The sequence below is a fragment of the Camarhynchus parvulus genome, chromosome 3 (genome assembly GCF_901933205.1).
Source record: "Camarhynchus parvulus chromosome 3, STF_HiC, whole genome shotgun sequence".
Lineage (NCBI taxonomy): Eukaryota > Metazoa > Chordata > Aves > Passeriformes > Thraupidae > Camarhynchus > Camarhynchus parvulus.
In genome coordinates, this window is record NC_044573.1 from 20,930,490 (window position 1) to 20,947,341 (window position 16,852).

A 16,852-nucleotide genomic window follows, 5' to 3' on the forward strand; every position below is an offset into this window, starting at 1 on the left:
GTTAGAAGAGGCCCAGACTTTAACAGAAACCCCTGAGGGACAAGCCACTGGGAAGTACTGCAAGAAGTGCCTGCCCTTCCACAAACATAATGTTGCCTCTGCGAAAGCCACATGTGCACTACAAGAACACAAAATCACAGAATCACTAGGTTGGAAGAGCCCTTCAAGATCACCGAGTCCAGCACATGCCCAACATGAAGGGTTAAAAAGCATTTTCTGACATCTTTAGGTTAGCAGGACACAGACTACTTTCTTGGGAGAAGGGCTGTAGTCTTTAGAGCACATTTGTTAACTCCAGCAGACAGCCCAGCAGCCCTGGCCCTCCGGAAGCCTCTCAGCTGGGGACAGCTGTGTGACACCACCTCACCAGCTACATGGACCCACCCACCGCGGCAAGAGCTCACACTGAACATCACCCACATGGAAGCATGCTTTATGTAAGGAATCTTTCTCATACAGACCTATTCCTTACCAGCACAAACCAGCCCAAACTTCTGCTAAGGCTGCTTATTCCTGCTGCTTTTAGAAGATGTGGTCTTTCCTAGCACAGAAGCCCCAACTCTTTGTGGCCACACGTGACAGGGATCTAGCAACAACACTGGGGCTGGCTACAGGGGCTCCCTTTGCAGCAAGAGCAGGATAACATGAGGGTTATTGCCCAGGAATGCAATCCACCTGATCTATTGCAGGTACCTGCTCAGGAGGCAGCAAACAGTGCCCACATCCCCGTGGGCTGGGGGTGACCACCAGCAGAGATGTGTTTGGACATCTACCAACAGGAGACAGCAGGAACATCAGTGGAAATGTCCTGGCACACCTGCCAACTGTATTCCATTATGGGTTTCTCCAGAGATTAACCCTCAGGCCCATGACAAGTTCTAGCCAAAGCCATGGCCACTGAACCTTTCCCTACCTGGCCCATGCAGAGTAAGCTAGATGATCAACCATATGCTCCTGGCCCTCTCTCTCTCCCCTCAAGAGCAGAATGTTTGGAAGATTTTTCCTAATCCACTCTCTCACAGTGGCAGTGTTACTAGTTCTCTCCTGCTCTCTCCAACTCAAAAAAATAATGGAGAGAAAAGGCTGCACACAACAGTCAAAGGAGGAGGAAATTTTTTGTAAGAGCAGATGTGAATGATGGGGGAGTCACAAAAAACACTATGGAAAATGAAATAACGAAATGGGACCATTTGATGAGAATGGAGATAAATCAGAAATAAGAAATTCTGAGCTTCCAACTGACAGCCAGGTGCCTTTTCCTGTCCTGTGTATGGTGTTGCAAAGCATAAGACAACAGATAAAGGTGTGCTAAGCAGTGAGGTGAGTCAAAAAGCAGCAGGAACAGAGGTGTTTGCTAACAAAACAAAGGCTTCTAGAGGACAAGTGGGACACTGCAACAGAAAAAAACATTTCAGCCTTTTATCTCTCAAATTAATAAATTACTGAATACAAGCTGCAATGCAGAAGAATACACAGAAACTTACCAATTCTCCTCAACCTCAATCCTGCCAACTTACCTGTAGAACTATCCTTGCCATAGGCAAAGTTAAATGTTGGCATTTTTCCCCCTTGTTCATGCAGTTGTCCCAAAAGCAATGACAGGAGCTTTTGCTCAGGAAGCAAATAAGATTGCTGTGCTTGGTTACTCTGCTACCTCGAGCCCTAGCAATGAGTACATTTATTCAGCATTTTGCAAAAGGTTTTGGAAGCCATCAGAGTGAGAAATGTGAACATACAACCCATTGCCCCTGTGTATATTATGTTCAGCACCAAGACAGAAAACAACAGACTGGTGAAAACTGCCAGGATGGGCACTAAGGGTCAGTTTCTAACTTGGCCTTACTGGATGTAAACAGCAGCTTTCCAGTTAAAAGCAAGCCATGCCTTATCTCCTTCTTTGGATTATTTTAGAGCATTTAGGACATGGAATCATATATAACATGTCAGATTTGACTGGCAGTGACAGATACTGAAGCACAGTTCAGAGGGTTCTGCAATTAGCCCCTTAGTCACTGTCACCATCAAGCAACTGTGCTGTCTCTGATTTTATGCCTCCTGGTAACAAATACCAGCTATTTTAATTTTGCAACATTACAATTCTCAAAAGACACTAGAATACCAGAGAAGCAAGAGATGGATGTATACTACATAATTAACTCTGCCTAGGTTTTCATCCTTGTTTCACAGGTCCCACAAACAGCCAAGGAAAAAAAAAGAAAGAGCACTGCACTTTCAAAAAAATGAAGAATCACCATTCTCTTTGTTTACTCCTTTCCTCCAGCAGGAGTGGGATATTCTGAAAGGTGTTGATGGAGGGGAAGCATGGGGAAACAAATCATTAATATAGTTAAGTCAAACCCTCTGTTTACCTGCAAGCCTTTTTTACTTACGTGATTCAAACTCTCTCACAGCAAGCAGCTTCTCTGACTGTGTTCTTTCAGGGTGAGTTTTCTAACAACAAGGGGAAAAAAAAAAGAAAATATTTTAATGCTTTACTTCAGCAGTTTTGTGTACTCATTCAGAATTTGGGAACTCCTACCTGTAAAACAAACCCAAATCCACAGTCTGTGGAATTTATAAGAGTTGATGAACAGCAATGAGTTAAATTGACTGCCCTAACTAAAGGCATAGAAATATTCTCTCCACACCAAATTAGGCAGCCAAAGATGAACTCCTCTCAAATTTATATACATAAACTGAACAGTATTTTAAATATGTCATTTGCTTTGTTCTAGACACCCAGAAAGCTGCTAACAATAGCAAGCAGGCAGAAGACAGGCTTTGCTTTGAGGAAAGTGAATAAACTGACTGTTGACAGAGTTCAAAAGCAATGCTCCACTGCTGGCCTAAGGCCACTTCTTTGTAATCTTGGCCATTAAATATGGCTTTGCAGGTGGCCCAGCAGCTGAGGTTCAGGGACTATGGTTTGCATATTTAGCTTTTATATGACATGTAGGGCTCTCCCCCCTCCCTGTACGCAATGAAAGCAGAAATTTACTCCAACGACTTTTTGTCATCAAACATTGGATTTTGTTTGTGGATCACCCCCAAATGGCTTTAATTAAGTCACACACGTGTACATTCATGCACACACATCTACACACACAGCAAGGATGCAGCTACCTTCCCAGCAGGCCACCAAAATCCTCCCTACATACAGTATCCAGGTTGCCCTTGTCACATAAGCAGACCTCAATCATAAAAACATGCCTCAAAGAGGATTTGTTTTTGCAGAGAGAGTTTAGAGCTATACAAAGATACACAGCACAATAACCTTGAAACTCATTAATCCCATCCCATCCCTGTAAGCACTTGTGTAATCCATATAGTTAAGGAACACTCAAATGGAGGCTGACATTGCAATCTTCTTTCCTTACTCACAATATTTTTTTTTCCAAACACAAAGGGTCTGAGATATCTCTCTCAAACTCTGGTTTTCACCAGCTAACTCATAATCATAAATGTTTATACCTGAATACCTCAGAGGTGTTTTGACTCATAAATGTACTCAGTTATATGCTACACAATGCTATGCAACTGTAGCTGAAAAATACTACAACAGACAACTGCTTCATAAAGGTATCAGTGCCTGCAGCCAGATAACTCCAGAAGCATTCCTTGGAATTAAACACAAATAGCAAATCTTATTCTTCCTTCTTTTTATCAGTGTGGTCATGGTGCTTGCCCACATGTGTAACCAAGAGCTCAAATCTACCAGAACAGAGGCTGAAACACCAACGTGAAAACATCAGTAACGATTCCCAGGCTCTGTTCAGCAGCACCTCGGCCCCAGGTTACAGCTGGAGACCTCACCAGCCTTTCTCTAGCTTCCCACAAAAGTCTCCAGCTGGACCATGCTGGCTCTGACCCTGCTGCAGTGGTCTGATGGCTAGTTCGTTCAGCTGCTCGAGCTCTGTGTTACACCTGTCTGTCCACAGGAAACTTGTGTCTGTGTGTCCGTGTGTGTGTCTGTGTGTCTGTGTGTGCTTTGCAGGGACAATTACTGTCGGTCAATTTTCATTTTCTTGCCTTCCCTGGCACCCAGAGCAGGAGCAAACCTCCCAAGCCTCACCCACTGCTCACCTGTTTGGCAAGGATCCTTGCTGTTAGCCTCACAGTCTCTGAGGGATGCCAGTTCTGCCCAAAAGTGCACATGGAGGCACATTCCAGCTTGTGCATTGGCCAGTCTTCCTTCTGAAAACAGAGACAAACATAATTAAAAAAAAAAAAAAAGCCATGGAGATAAACTTATGAAAAAGAGGATGAAGCAAGTCCTGCCAGATCCTAGAGGTCAAGTGAAATGTGTTTCCTTTAAAAAATAAGGTGACGCTCAGTAAATGGGAACAAAAGCTTGAGTCACATTTAAGGGGTAGAGCTATCCTGCTTTTTTCCAAACAAATTCACAAGGGATGAGCTGAGGTCAGAACATCTTCATTTGCTCAACGGAAAAAAAAGTATAAAATGACAGAGAAGCAAACAGACAACATGATTTATAAATCACCAGTTCTTATTGTTCAGATCAAGCATGTGAGGACGCAGTAGGTCTGAGCTTGATGACTTTATTGGGTTCATTTCCATTTAATACCTTGGCCCCTCACTATGAGGTGACCCTGCTGTAATCAGGAGTAATGTGTCTGAAGTCAATGGATTCACAATCACTAACAATCATTTGACTGTAAGGTCAAACACAAACATTCTGATGGAATTATCAGATTTTTTTTCCTTAAATGTTGAAGAATAAAAGTACAGCTAGATTATGAAAAAACACTAATACAGGCAAACATTTTAGCAGAATGTATAGAATACAGTTTAGGCAATGCATAGCATATTCCTAGCTCAACAGACAGTAATAACATACAGGAGTTATGGCACAAGGCACTCATTGGCTTTTGTCACTCAACGAATTTCACCCAAGGCCACAGAATCTTTCAAACAATAGCACAGAATCACATATAAACAATCTGCACTAGCCCAGGCTGTCCTCAGACTGCATCAAATTTCATTTTATTAATTTATTAAAACATGGAAATATTCAAGCAATGCAGTTATTTATTGCTATATCTCATCCCAAACACACGCTTATAGCACTATGTTAGAACACACCTATAGTTTTCTGTCTGCTTAGGAAGCATCAAATTTTGCTTTCATGCCAGATTCAAACTGGTGGAAAACACAAGCAGAGAAAAAAACCTCACAACAAACTCCACAAATCTGTAAGTGAAAACTTGAAAAACTTTTAGCACCTTCCAGAATGTTCTGAAATCCCACTACTGTGATTCATTCAGTATGGCAGACCCTGAGTTGGCCCACTCAGCCCCAAAAAACCCAACAATAATTAAATAATTTATTAAATAATAATAAATAATAATTATTATAGATAATTAATAGTCATTTAAAAATCCCAACAATATGGCCCATCACAGTGACTGAGTGGCACAGAAGGAACAATTTCCCTCAGCTGCCTAACCACTAAGGGCAAGAGATGTTTGAAGCACCAGGGAGACACCCTGGACGCTGTCTGAAGCATCTTCACAGGACTGGTAGAGATGCCACAGCTCTGCTGGGAGATGGATTCCTTGTGGGAACTACACACAGCACCCCAAAGCAGGAAAGAGGCAGGGGAATCAGGACCCTCAGTGCCTCCTGCCTCAGCTGGTCAGCTAATTTACAGGTCTTGCAGATCAAAACAAAAGCCAAGATTCTAATTTCAGAGTTACTACACCAAAATTTCTTCCACTGAAAATTTTAAGTGTCCTGGGCACAGACAGCTTTATGAGGTTATTTTATTAGGAAAAGAAAGGTGAACACCTGCCCTGGCCTTGTGTAGGGTTTGAAGCAGTGCAACACTGCAATGCTATTCAAGCCCTCACAATGTCAACTTTGCTGTCCTAAATATCCCAGTATGGTACTTCAAAAAAAACCTACATACAGCCTGCTTGAAATAAGCTCCAGAGTAAATATTCTAAGAGGATGTGGCAATACAGACCAGAACCAAAATAGTATATTACACTGCAATCATGTCATGTGAAATTACACTCTCAACTCTCCTACAGCTGTCACACTACAAAATGACCCCAGAGAGACCCATTTCCTACGTATGCCCCAAAACCTTTTCTGGAAAATTCCTGACAGCCTTTGCTTAGGAATCTACAGGCTAAAGGCTAAAAAGAGACAGAGGGAAATCTCATTTCTCACCTCTTCTTGCTTACCCAGGACACCCACTAACTTTAGCATGCTTGTTCAAAAAGTGAAGGCACTGAACCTGAAGCTTTGCAGAACTCTCATCCATACACACCCATTAAATAAACAGGAGAAATTACCCGATAAAACAAAAAATCAAAATGCAAAATCATGTGCCTGTCTTGAAGCAGTGTTCTTAAAAAAAATCCATTTGTCTCTTTATTCTTTACACATCGTTAATTAAAATCTTTCCCCAGGCAGAATCACACTGAGTTATATGAACTGGTAGGGAGGTTAAAGGGACAAGATATGGCTGAATTGTGCAAAATGAGATAAAAGCCTGAAACACCACAAAAAAAAAGAGAGTTCTGATGACTGAGTTATACCTGGGATAGAAGCACCATGACAGCAGCTTTCCCTGCGATCACAGCAGGATTGTATTTTGCATTCTTTTCCACATTTTCCTCCAGGTAGCTTGAATTATAACAAGTAGCATTGTTCTAGCTGAATCCCTAATGCTACATTAATGATATTTTCTTCCTATTTTCATTACATCCACAATATTTTCCCCTTCATTTAGGAGTGACAACATTTTTGGAAGGGAGGTTCTTTAAAGCTTATGCCTTTTACTTCAAAGCATGGGAACATCCTCTTCACCAAGTTCTTCAAAAAGATTCTGCCATCCAGGACTACTGGATTGATTCCCAGAACACTGTCTTATACCTCACCATAGGAGAAAAACAACAAGTGACAAAATATAATGTTAAAAAAAAAATAAAACTCAAGTCCGAACAAATGTCCTCATACCTCCTTTTTCACATGGGCTTTTTCAATACTAAATAAAAACCCTGTTCTATTTCACTCAATTGAAAGGAAACACACATAAATACCAGACAGAAATGATGGGCAAACCAGTGCAGGGGTTAAGCTCACTTCTTCAGAATCTTAAGGCCCAATTGTGATCAAATGGCATCCAAATCCTTAACTGAATTTCAGTGAGGCAACTTCTGATGTCTGATATTAATTGGTAAAGTTCTCTGATACAGCCTTTCAGCAAGCAGTGAAGGTAGAAGTTTTATATATCTTCACAGCCATCCTTCCCTATCATCATTTACCAAATGCTGGGCTATAGAGGGTATTTGACTTTCATGGGTTAACATTTAACATGTTCACAGGAAACACTTACCAAATAAAAATACACTGGGAAAGTTTTTGTATAGGGGGACAAACACTCAACACAATCTTGCAGCATCAAAATCCTTTTGTGCAGAATCATTGCAGCAAATTTTTTTTTTTTCTACAGCTTAACAAAGAAGAGCAGGCAATTTCTACAAGGTCCCATTTAAAACACACCTGCTTAATGCTAATTACAGGTGTGCAACTACATTTTGAGGCTTACTAGCTAGTAAAAACACCTGTTTCACTCATTCCAGCAATACCAACTACAGCAGCCTTTAACATGACATGTTAAAAAAACCCATAAGTGGTTTGTTCAAAATATATTTCAAATGCTGAAAATCACCACAGAAATATCTCCTTCTGCACACTGGCTAGCTGACCTCCACTCTCTTTGGGATAAATGATAGCCATGTGTAATAACAGCAAGAGGAGTTCCAGTAGCTGGTTCATGTTCACCAGGTCCAAAATTGCAACCACATAACCCTCTTAAAACATTTCTTTTCAGGGTGTTCCAGCAGCTAATTTCTAAAGAGAAAAAATGAGCACAGGTCTCCTCCTGCTTGACTAAAATTATTATAATTTAAGAAGTCAAGACCCAAACAGCTGCAGATGGGGGCTGAAAGCCACTATTATAATAACAGACCTGTGCTCCAAGGAGGTGAAACTGGAGAATGGGATGGTGTGAATCTGCTGGAAGTCACAATTCCTTTTAAAAGAAGACCTGGATTAGGGCTTGGGGAAAGAAAGACCCAGCAAACCCAGACTAGATTCAACCCACAAAACATTAAGAGCAGCAAGGACAGGCAGCGAAGGCAACTTCCACTCTTAAGTGCCTTGAATCCACACCTATGCAAACATGCAGCTTAATATAGGTCAAACATGTGGTTATCTGTCCCAAAAGCAAAATAAGAGACCAAAACAGGAACATTGAGGAGCTGTGCCAAAGCCTGTGTGTGTGCACAGATTCACCTCTCCCCTCAATAAGCAAGAATTCCTATGAATTGTGGTATAGGACATCTTTAAGTAAGAAAAGAGCAAGCTCAAAAGCTTTGGGTTTTTATCCCAGTACACCTCATGTGGCAACCATTTGTCTAACTGCATTGTGTTGACTAACAAGGTACCAACCAACATATGAAATCATACCATGCCCTGGTTGGGTGCATACAATTTCTAGCTGAATTGACACCAAAAAAAATGGATTTACAGGGAAAAATTAACGTATAAAATAAAAATGAAATGAACAATACCATGACAGTTCTCAAGTACAGCCCTGGCCTTTTATGACTGTCTCACGATGTCTCACATCCATGCAGGCAAAAGGGACAGATTTCCTGTACATTCCAGCGTTACAAATTCAGTATCAAGGCACAGATATCCTTTCTAGCTTTTACAAAGAATTGCTGAACTGCTGAAAAGTGCCTTTGAACAAGACAGGGATGAAGATGCAGTGCAGGCTGTCTGTGTAGCACGTACAGTCAGTGGAGACCGGTTTCTAGAGAATATTGTGCTTGAAGGTAATTTTGAAAGAATGTCAAAAAATTCAATCTCAGCAATGTTCATAAATTTCATCAGACTGACTCAGAAGGGCCCAAAAGATGGAAGACAGTGTTATACCAACTAGGGAATCAAAAGCCATATGTATGTCATCAGCAAGAGTGAGGTACTAGTATCTGTGCACATCACACTATAGTTTAGGCATCAACAAAATCTAAAAAAGGCCTTTATATCTAAAGCATCATACCACACAGCAACAGATAGGAAAGATTCTAATTCACTAACTTATCAGACAGACAAGCTTTTGCTGAGCATCAGCTTTAGCAGACTTAAGGACACTCAGTTTGAGCAATTCAGGTTTTTACTATAGGAACATGTCTCTCTAGAAAGAGAGAATTCTGACCACCAAAACATAAAAATTGGAAAAAAAAATCAATCTAAAAAAAGGCAATACAGGTACAAAACTTTGCAGGGAAAAAAGAAAGAAAATAAAACAAATGAATCCCTCCTTGTTTGTAAATATAAAAGTATAAACTTCATCAAGGCTGGAAGTCAGGACACTGAGGGAGGGCCACTTGGTGATGAAAGCAAAGGACCATTGATGAGAAGAAATAAGTTCTTCTACTTCCAGCACGACATCTACTTGCTGTTTTTCCCAGCACAAATTACTGAGCTTTCCTACTTCAGAAAATCTTGCAGAGCTGCTTCATAAACCATTGTGCATTTTATATAATAAGAGAAGAAACTCAGTTTCAGATAAAAGCTGCTAAACAGCTGCTTTGTTCAAGGATTTCCTTACCTCATCTAGTTTAAAGCTTGTAAGAAATAATGACATGAGGAAACATTTCTTAGAAACAAGCATTTTTCATGAACAAACCACAGGCTTTCTCTACACTGTCTTTAAAGCTCATCCAGATTTCTCTCAAGACCCTTAAAGATGCTCATACAGTAAGCTTTCACTTTGGAAATTCTATGAACTACTGCAAATTTTGTAAAAAACTCATTTCTGTTAAGCCTTTTGAGTTCTCCTGGTGCCTCAAAACCAAAAGGCTATTTGATTCACCCACAACTCACTAGGATTCTGTGGGAAAGCAGGAAGTTGGGGAGGTAATAGAAGGAAAACTGAAGAGAGATCAGGCTTCTTTTGAAACTTGTGCAATGGGAGAATAAGAGACATCCTCGAAATAAAAGCAACAGCCATGTCCAAAGTGCCTGAGAACTGAGCAGCACAAACCACGACATCTCTGTCCAGGTAATGACAACAGAGACCACTTGGCATGGCCCCATGCACCCAAGAGCACATTAACATGTGGGACAAGGTTTGGATTATTTATAGCCAGCACACAGAGGCATGCCAGGCCTTGGGTCACTCAAATCCCTCATAAGCATTGTTCCACACTCTGTGCCCAGCACCACAGACCTGGCATAGCTCACGTTATCCAACCAGCAACACAGTTGGGTCTTTCTACACAAAAACTGGATCATTCTTCCCCATCAAGCTGAGGATCCAAAAAGGCTAGATTCTAATAGTCTAATCCTGTCTCTTTTTTTCTTTCTTTTTTTTTTTTTTTTAAGATGTTTATTCTAATTTGAACTAAAAACAGAGTTAAAACCGTATGCAAATGTTTTGGACGCCTTTGTATTGCTCTACTTTAGTATGTACTTACATTCTACATCCTTTAAAAACCAAAAAGAATAAAAGTTTTATCTCACTGAGCAAGTTCAGGAGAAAGCCTGATATGTTTCAAATGGTTATGACTACCATCAGCTGTGGTAGTCTCAATACTCAAAATATTTCAAATATTCTTAAAAAAAAAAAAATCCTAAAAAAACTCTCTCTCTCTCCTAAGATGGCTACTTAGAGATTTGATTTTTTTCCATTAGACACAGGATCTCTTACCAGTTTAGCGAGCTAATGCTAAATTATCAGGTCTGTCCTTAAAGGAAGAAGTAATACAGACATAATTAGTGGGTTGACAGGCAGCTCTAATCAAAGTCTCAGTGGTACCAAGCCCTGAAGCTACTGATCTTGAAAGACTCATGCAGACCATGTGGAAATCCTGTAACTGTCCAACGCACAACTCCATGGTCAGCATCTGTGGGATACTGGAACTGACTGGACTGCTATTAACCACAGCTGCAATTAGAGCATATCAGTGCCACACAAACAAAAATTGGAGTTCTGCACCCCACCCTCCTTCCCCCACCCTCACAAACTGCATGACCGTACCTGACATTCCACATTGCAATAAAAGGCCTGTTTGCATCTTCCACACTTGGACAATCCTTCTTTCCTTAAAAAGAAAACAGAAGTTATTCTGTTCTAGAAACCTGAATGAAATAAAAGTGTATACTGGATCACTTTTTGCACATTATTTTCACAATGCATTTCACAATGAAAACTGTATTAGACTTTCAAAAGCATATTTTTCCAAGCAACTCTCATTGTGCAAAAGCACTCTGCTTTCTTGATAAATTGCTGGGTTTTAAAACATGTTACTCTGTTATTTGACAGACAACATCATTTTTTGCTACTACACAAAGAGTAATGAACCAAAGTTATCGTGTTCTGCAAACTTTAAAATTGCTGTGTTGGCCAACATTAACCCTTTGGTTCTGCTATGACAACTCTACTGCTTCTTTGGTTATAGAATGCATGACCTTTGTTGAATAAGTGCCTCCAAAAGCCAAGAAAAAATACTGTGTTATTAAATATACTGTTTGATATACTGAGAGCCCCTTACTGCCCCACCCTGTCTGCTCTGATATCTGTGTATTCTGAGCAGACCTAAGGCTCACACTCTCCTTTTTTATATTTGTATATACCCCACCAGAGGGAACTGCCATGAGGAAGGTCCTTTTCTGCTTTAAAGTGCATGTGTTGCAAGAGACCCCACCAAAAATAGAACATGTGTTACCCAACAAGTGACATTTTGGTATGACAGCAATAGGGATCTCTTAGCAGTACTGAATGCTTTTAAAATGTCTGCACCAAAAAAAAAAAAATAATAAATAGCCTTACACTGAGGTAAGCTCACTGGAGTAAATCAAGGGTGAGGGTCCTTATGTGATGTGATAGTGTACAACATTTGGGTGGCCACTGGCATTTGGAGCCCATAAAACCCAGCAAGTCTGGCATCCTCTGATTGTATCTGCGAAGCACACAAGGTGCAACCTGAGCGAGCCGGGCTAACACCACGACTCCTCTCGCTGACATTACAACCACGTATTTAAAGTAACAACCACTATCTCATGCAAATACAATGTTACAGCCTCATTTTGCCCATGTGGCCACAAAAGCTTTCAGGACAACTTGGCCAAGTTTCCCTTCCCACGGCTGGTGTCGAGCCCACAGCCTCCCTGCTAGGGCTCTTTGGAAGTTCTACCAGCCCGGATTGGAATCCAGTACGTGCTAGTTCAGCGCTAATGCAACAGACACAGAACACATGTCTGAGCACTGCCGGATCACCTTACATCACCCAGACATCGTTCCTCTTAGCGGCACTTCATCACCCTGGTGTGAAATAAGTTTCAGATTACCGCACTAACTGCTGTCCTGCTGCAGTCAGTGGGTTCCTTGATTGCTGTGCTCCTCCAGAGCTCCAAAGGAGAAGCTGCATGGATAACAAGCAGCTGCTCCCGAAGATAACTACTAAAAGCTATTCCATGAGATAACTATTATCCTTACAGTATCACTTCACATCAGTGAGGTATGGAAGTATTCCCCGGTACTTTGGCAGACAAATCTGAATATGATAAACAAAACCAGACAGCTTCTCTGGCACAAGGAAACTTGTGGTTAGGCACAAGAGTTAAAAAAAACCAAACCCTTAAACCAAACACAATACTTCAATGCAAACCTTACAGGCTGGGAAAAGGTGTAAAGGAGATGAAAATCATTTCAGCTGTACCCTTCTTCAAATTAATGGAACTCGCTTCACCAGCTTCACTAAGAACTATATTAGGTGCTCATATGCAAAGAGAGGGGTGAATCAAGTGACCAAGTTATAAGCAGATAAGGTAATGAAGAAAGAAAAAGGATGTATGGATAAAAATAGCACAATTGCAACAGTTGTTTTTCTTTGCTGAGGCAACTACTAACATTTGCTCTGAGTTATAACCAGGTAAGCAGTTAATTCCTCAGCAAGCTGTCAGAAGCCACGAAAGTACTACACCTTCTAAAAATATGGTATGGTGTGGTGTGACGTGCCAGAGTGTCATATCCATGCTGAATTTGCTAACTCAAATACACCTTTTAATACACCCCGCAGCAGCTCACATTGAGAGGCTTGAGGCAAACATTGAAAACCTCCCCCTCACACAGGTGAGGAGGCAGCTGCAGAGGCCCTGGCAAACTCGAGCCCCCGCATCCCTCCAGCACCAGGAATCCCGAAGCACTCAGGAGCAGGCAGCACTCCAGTCCCAGTACTCCCAGCCAGGAGACAAACAAGTTCTTGCATTGCCTGTGCTCCACCCCAGCAAAAGTAATTTGCAGACTAAGGTTTCAGACAGAGGTAATATACAAGTATTTCTGTATATTTCAATAGGGAGATATATACAATTCATTCATAGATATTCGCTCCGCACTAGGGACTGTGAAGTGTGAATTAGGTGATTGCAGACCCTTTCTCCCTTATCCAACCTTCATTAAAACCAGCGAACACCAAGTTATTGCAAAACCAGACGGATCAATGAAACTTCCTGCCAGAGGATGGTTACGCACGTGTCTACGTGACCGCCAGAGCACGGGAAGAGCAGAACTTTTTTTCCCCTTTTCCTTTCTCTCTCCTGAGCTGCTGAGCACGGAAAACCAGCTTTGACTTTAGACCTCCGCTCTGCCACAGCAGCACACGAGCCGAGGAGAGGGAAAGCTGCGCCGCCGCCCCAGAAGCCGGGCTCGGCCGGGCCCTACCTGGCGAAGCAGCCGTCGCAGTGGCTGCCGCGCTCGCTGACCGTCAGCACGGCCGCGTAGGCCGGGCAGCTCAGCAGCAGCTCGCCCACGGCGAAGCGCCGCCGCGCCCGCAGCCCCCGGCCCTTGCCGGCGCTGGCGAACCTCTCCAGCCCGTCCAGCTGCGGCGCCGCCTCCGAGCGCATCCCGGGGAGGGCAGCGAGCCGGGCGGGCTCGCAGCGCTGCTCTGGGAGCCGGGGCCCCGCCGCCGCCGCCGCCGCCGCCGCCGCGGGAAGCGCCTCCTCCGGGCGGCGCGGGCCCCGCCGGCGGCTGCGCACCGGGAGCGTTGCACGCCGAGCCCTGTCCCGGCACCGAGCCCTCCCGCCGAGCCCTGCCCGCTGAGCCCTGCCCCGGCACCGAGCCCTCCCGCCGAGCCCTGCTCCCGCTCCGGCTCCGGCACCGAGCCCTGCCCGCCGAGCCCTCCCGCCGAGCCCTGCCCGCCGAGCCCTGCTCCGGCACCGAGCCCTCCCGCCGAGCCCTGCTCCGGCTCCGGCTCCGGCACCGAGCCCTGCCCGCCGAGCCCTGCCCGCTGAGCCCTGCCCCGGCACCGAGCCCTGCCCGCCGAGCCCTGCCCCGGCTCCGGCCCCGAGCCCTGCCCGGCCCGCGGACGCGCTGCCCACGGTGCGCTGTGTGCGGTGGAAGCATCCCGCAGAGCCGCCCGGATCTCGGGCAGCGGGGGCTCTCCCGCTGGCCTCACAGCCCTCTCGTTGATATTAGCACCTAATACAGCTCCCAGCGAAGTCAGTGAAGCGAGTCCTATTCACTTGAAGAAAGGTACAACCGAGGTGATTTTGCTCTCCTCCCGCACATCAGTGGCTTTTCCCAGCCTCTAAGATTTGCTGTTGATTTTGTTTCTTAGGTTTTGGGTTTTTTTAACTTATGTGCCTAACCACAAGTTTTCTTGTGCCATAGAAAGTGGCTTTTTTTTTTTTTTTATCACATTCGGAAGATTCCTGTCTGCCAAAAGACCAAGAAATACTTCCATGCTCCATTGCTATGCAGTAATATTGTGAAAATCATAGCTATCTCAGGAAATAGCTTTTAAGTATCTTCAGGAGCAGCTGCTTGTTATCCATGCAAGCTTCTCCTTTGGAACTCTGGAGGAACACAGTGAGCACGGAATATACTGACTGCATTAGCAGAATAGTTAGTGGGGTAATCTGAAACTTACTTCACACCAGGGTGATGAAGTGCCACTCAGAGGAGCAGCAAGGCCTCCCAGACCAAGGCGCCTCCGTCCTGAGGAAGTTTGCAGTTCAGGTCACAGGGAGCTCAGGTGTTGTGGCCTCCTGGATAGATAACCAGGGCAGAGAGAGAACATGGCCAGCCCAGGCTCTCCCTGCAGATTAATTGACAGCCCCAGGCATGGTCAGGGGTGAGCCAGATCCCAGGGGCAACAGGATACAAGGTGGGTGGGAGTCCCCAGGGAAGCTGGACAGGAAGATTAAGGCATAGTTGTGCCCTCAGGGCCCTACCACTACACTATTCCATATAATCATTTTATCCAGTTGCATATCTTTAACTTTCTGATATTCTTATCCATTGTAACATTATGACATGACTGGATTCACTGCAAAAATAATGTATCTTTCTGGACCAGCATTATTTGAATTAGTTAAAACATCACTGTTTTCACAAGGAAAGACTGAGCAATGAAAATAGGTCCAGTCCTTGAAAAACATGCTATCACCCTCAACAACTGAGCTAGATGTTGATGATCATGACCAATTGCAGACCTGCAGGGATGGAATTGGGGTATCCAGCTAAAGTAATAGGAGCAGTATCTAACCAAGTACCTCATCTAGTGCATGAGGACTGCTGTTTACATCCCAGTTCAGTGTAGATTGAGGATGTCAAGCTCAAAGGTCTGGACTCTTTATTATAGACTATTCTATATCTAAGTATATTTAAAAATAGTGATTGATAATGTATGCACTTTAAGAATGAATTAACATTAACTGGGAAACTGCCCTTATGGTCAATCCAGTTTGATGAATTTATAGATCCATTATAGCTAGACAAATAGAGTCACAGCTCCTAAACCCATCTACTCTGACTTCTTACAGTGCACAAGCTAGTAAATTCCTTGAACTAATTCCTGCTCAAAGTAGAGCAAAACTTCTAGGAAAAAACTAGTCTTGATTTTAAAATGTTCTTAATAAGTGGTTTAAAAAAACCCCAAAACCCTAGTAAACATATATACTTTATTTTCACCCTTAAGTTGTACCTTCAGCTGCTGTATCTTGTTATAGCATTATAGACTATTTTGAAATATTCTCAGCTTTTTTTCTCTCTACATCAGTAAAATGAAATGGTTGAGCATGTGCTTCTGAAATCTGAAAACAGCATGATATACTCCAGTAGTGAAATCCTGGTCACACTAACAGTGTGAAATCAGTGACAAATTCCTACATTTTTTCCAGAAGTCAGCATTTGTGTTTCAAATTACACTGTGTCCAAATATAACAGGTCTACAACAACTTGTATCTATCAACTCGATGATCTTGGAGGTGTTTCCCAACCTTAATGGTTCTCTGATGTTCATTATCAGACCAATTCTAAACAATAACTTGTGCTTCTCTAAGATCGTGTGGGTTCACTGATGAGAAGGTTGTGAGAAGGTGTCTTTTGGGGGGAACCAGCTGGAATGATGGCAAATGTTATCACACTTCTGTTCCACATTATCACCCTTGTAAAACAGCTGACAATTTGATTATGCCTCAGGTAATGAGGAAAAATTCAAATTTCAGTAGGTGTCTTTTTTAATAAAGAGTCATTTAGTTTTAAAAACAAAAATAATAATTTACTAAATAGGCTTTATTCCACCCTGAAAGATATTGCTTTCCAAAAGATAATGCCTGGATTTATTCACAAGAGTGAAATTCAGCACTGGCCTGCAGTCCCATTCAAACCCTCCAGGAGAAATTCAACCAGCTGCCTGAATAGCTTTTTGCTTCCTTTGGATGTTTTCAAAAATACAACTGGTTTGATAAGTTATTAATGAAAACAGTTTGGTGACTACTTTGTTATTTATCCCATCCCCTGTTTTCT

General features: G+C 42.9%; 1 protein-coding gene across 1 annotated transcript in view; it reads right to left on the reverse strand.

Moving 5' to 3' along the window:
• The window catches only part of SMYD2 (SET and MYND domain containing 2), a 28,499-nt gene extending 14,502 nt beyond the window's left edge, over positions 1-13,997 (reverse strand). The window contains exons 1-4 of the mRNA XM_030946321.1: positions 13,766-13,997; positions 11,084-11,147; positions 4,084-4,194; positions 2,391-2,451 (exon numbers count right to left, since the gene is read on the reverse strand). Of these exons, the coding sequence (XP_030802181.1) occupies positions 2,391-2,451; positions 4,084-4,194; positions 11,084-11,147; positions 13,766-13,947 (418 nt within the window). The 5' untranslated portion in view covers positions 13,948-13,997. The remainder of the gene's footprint in view (positions 1-2,390; positions 2,452-4,083; positions 4,195-11,083; positions 11,148-13,765) is intronic.
• Between the last annotated feature and the right edge of the window lie 2,855 nt (positions 13,998-16,852).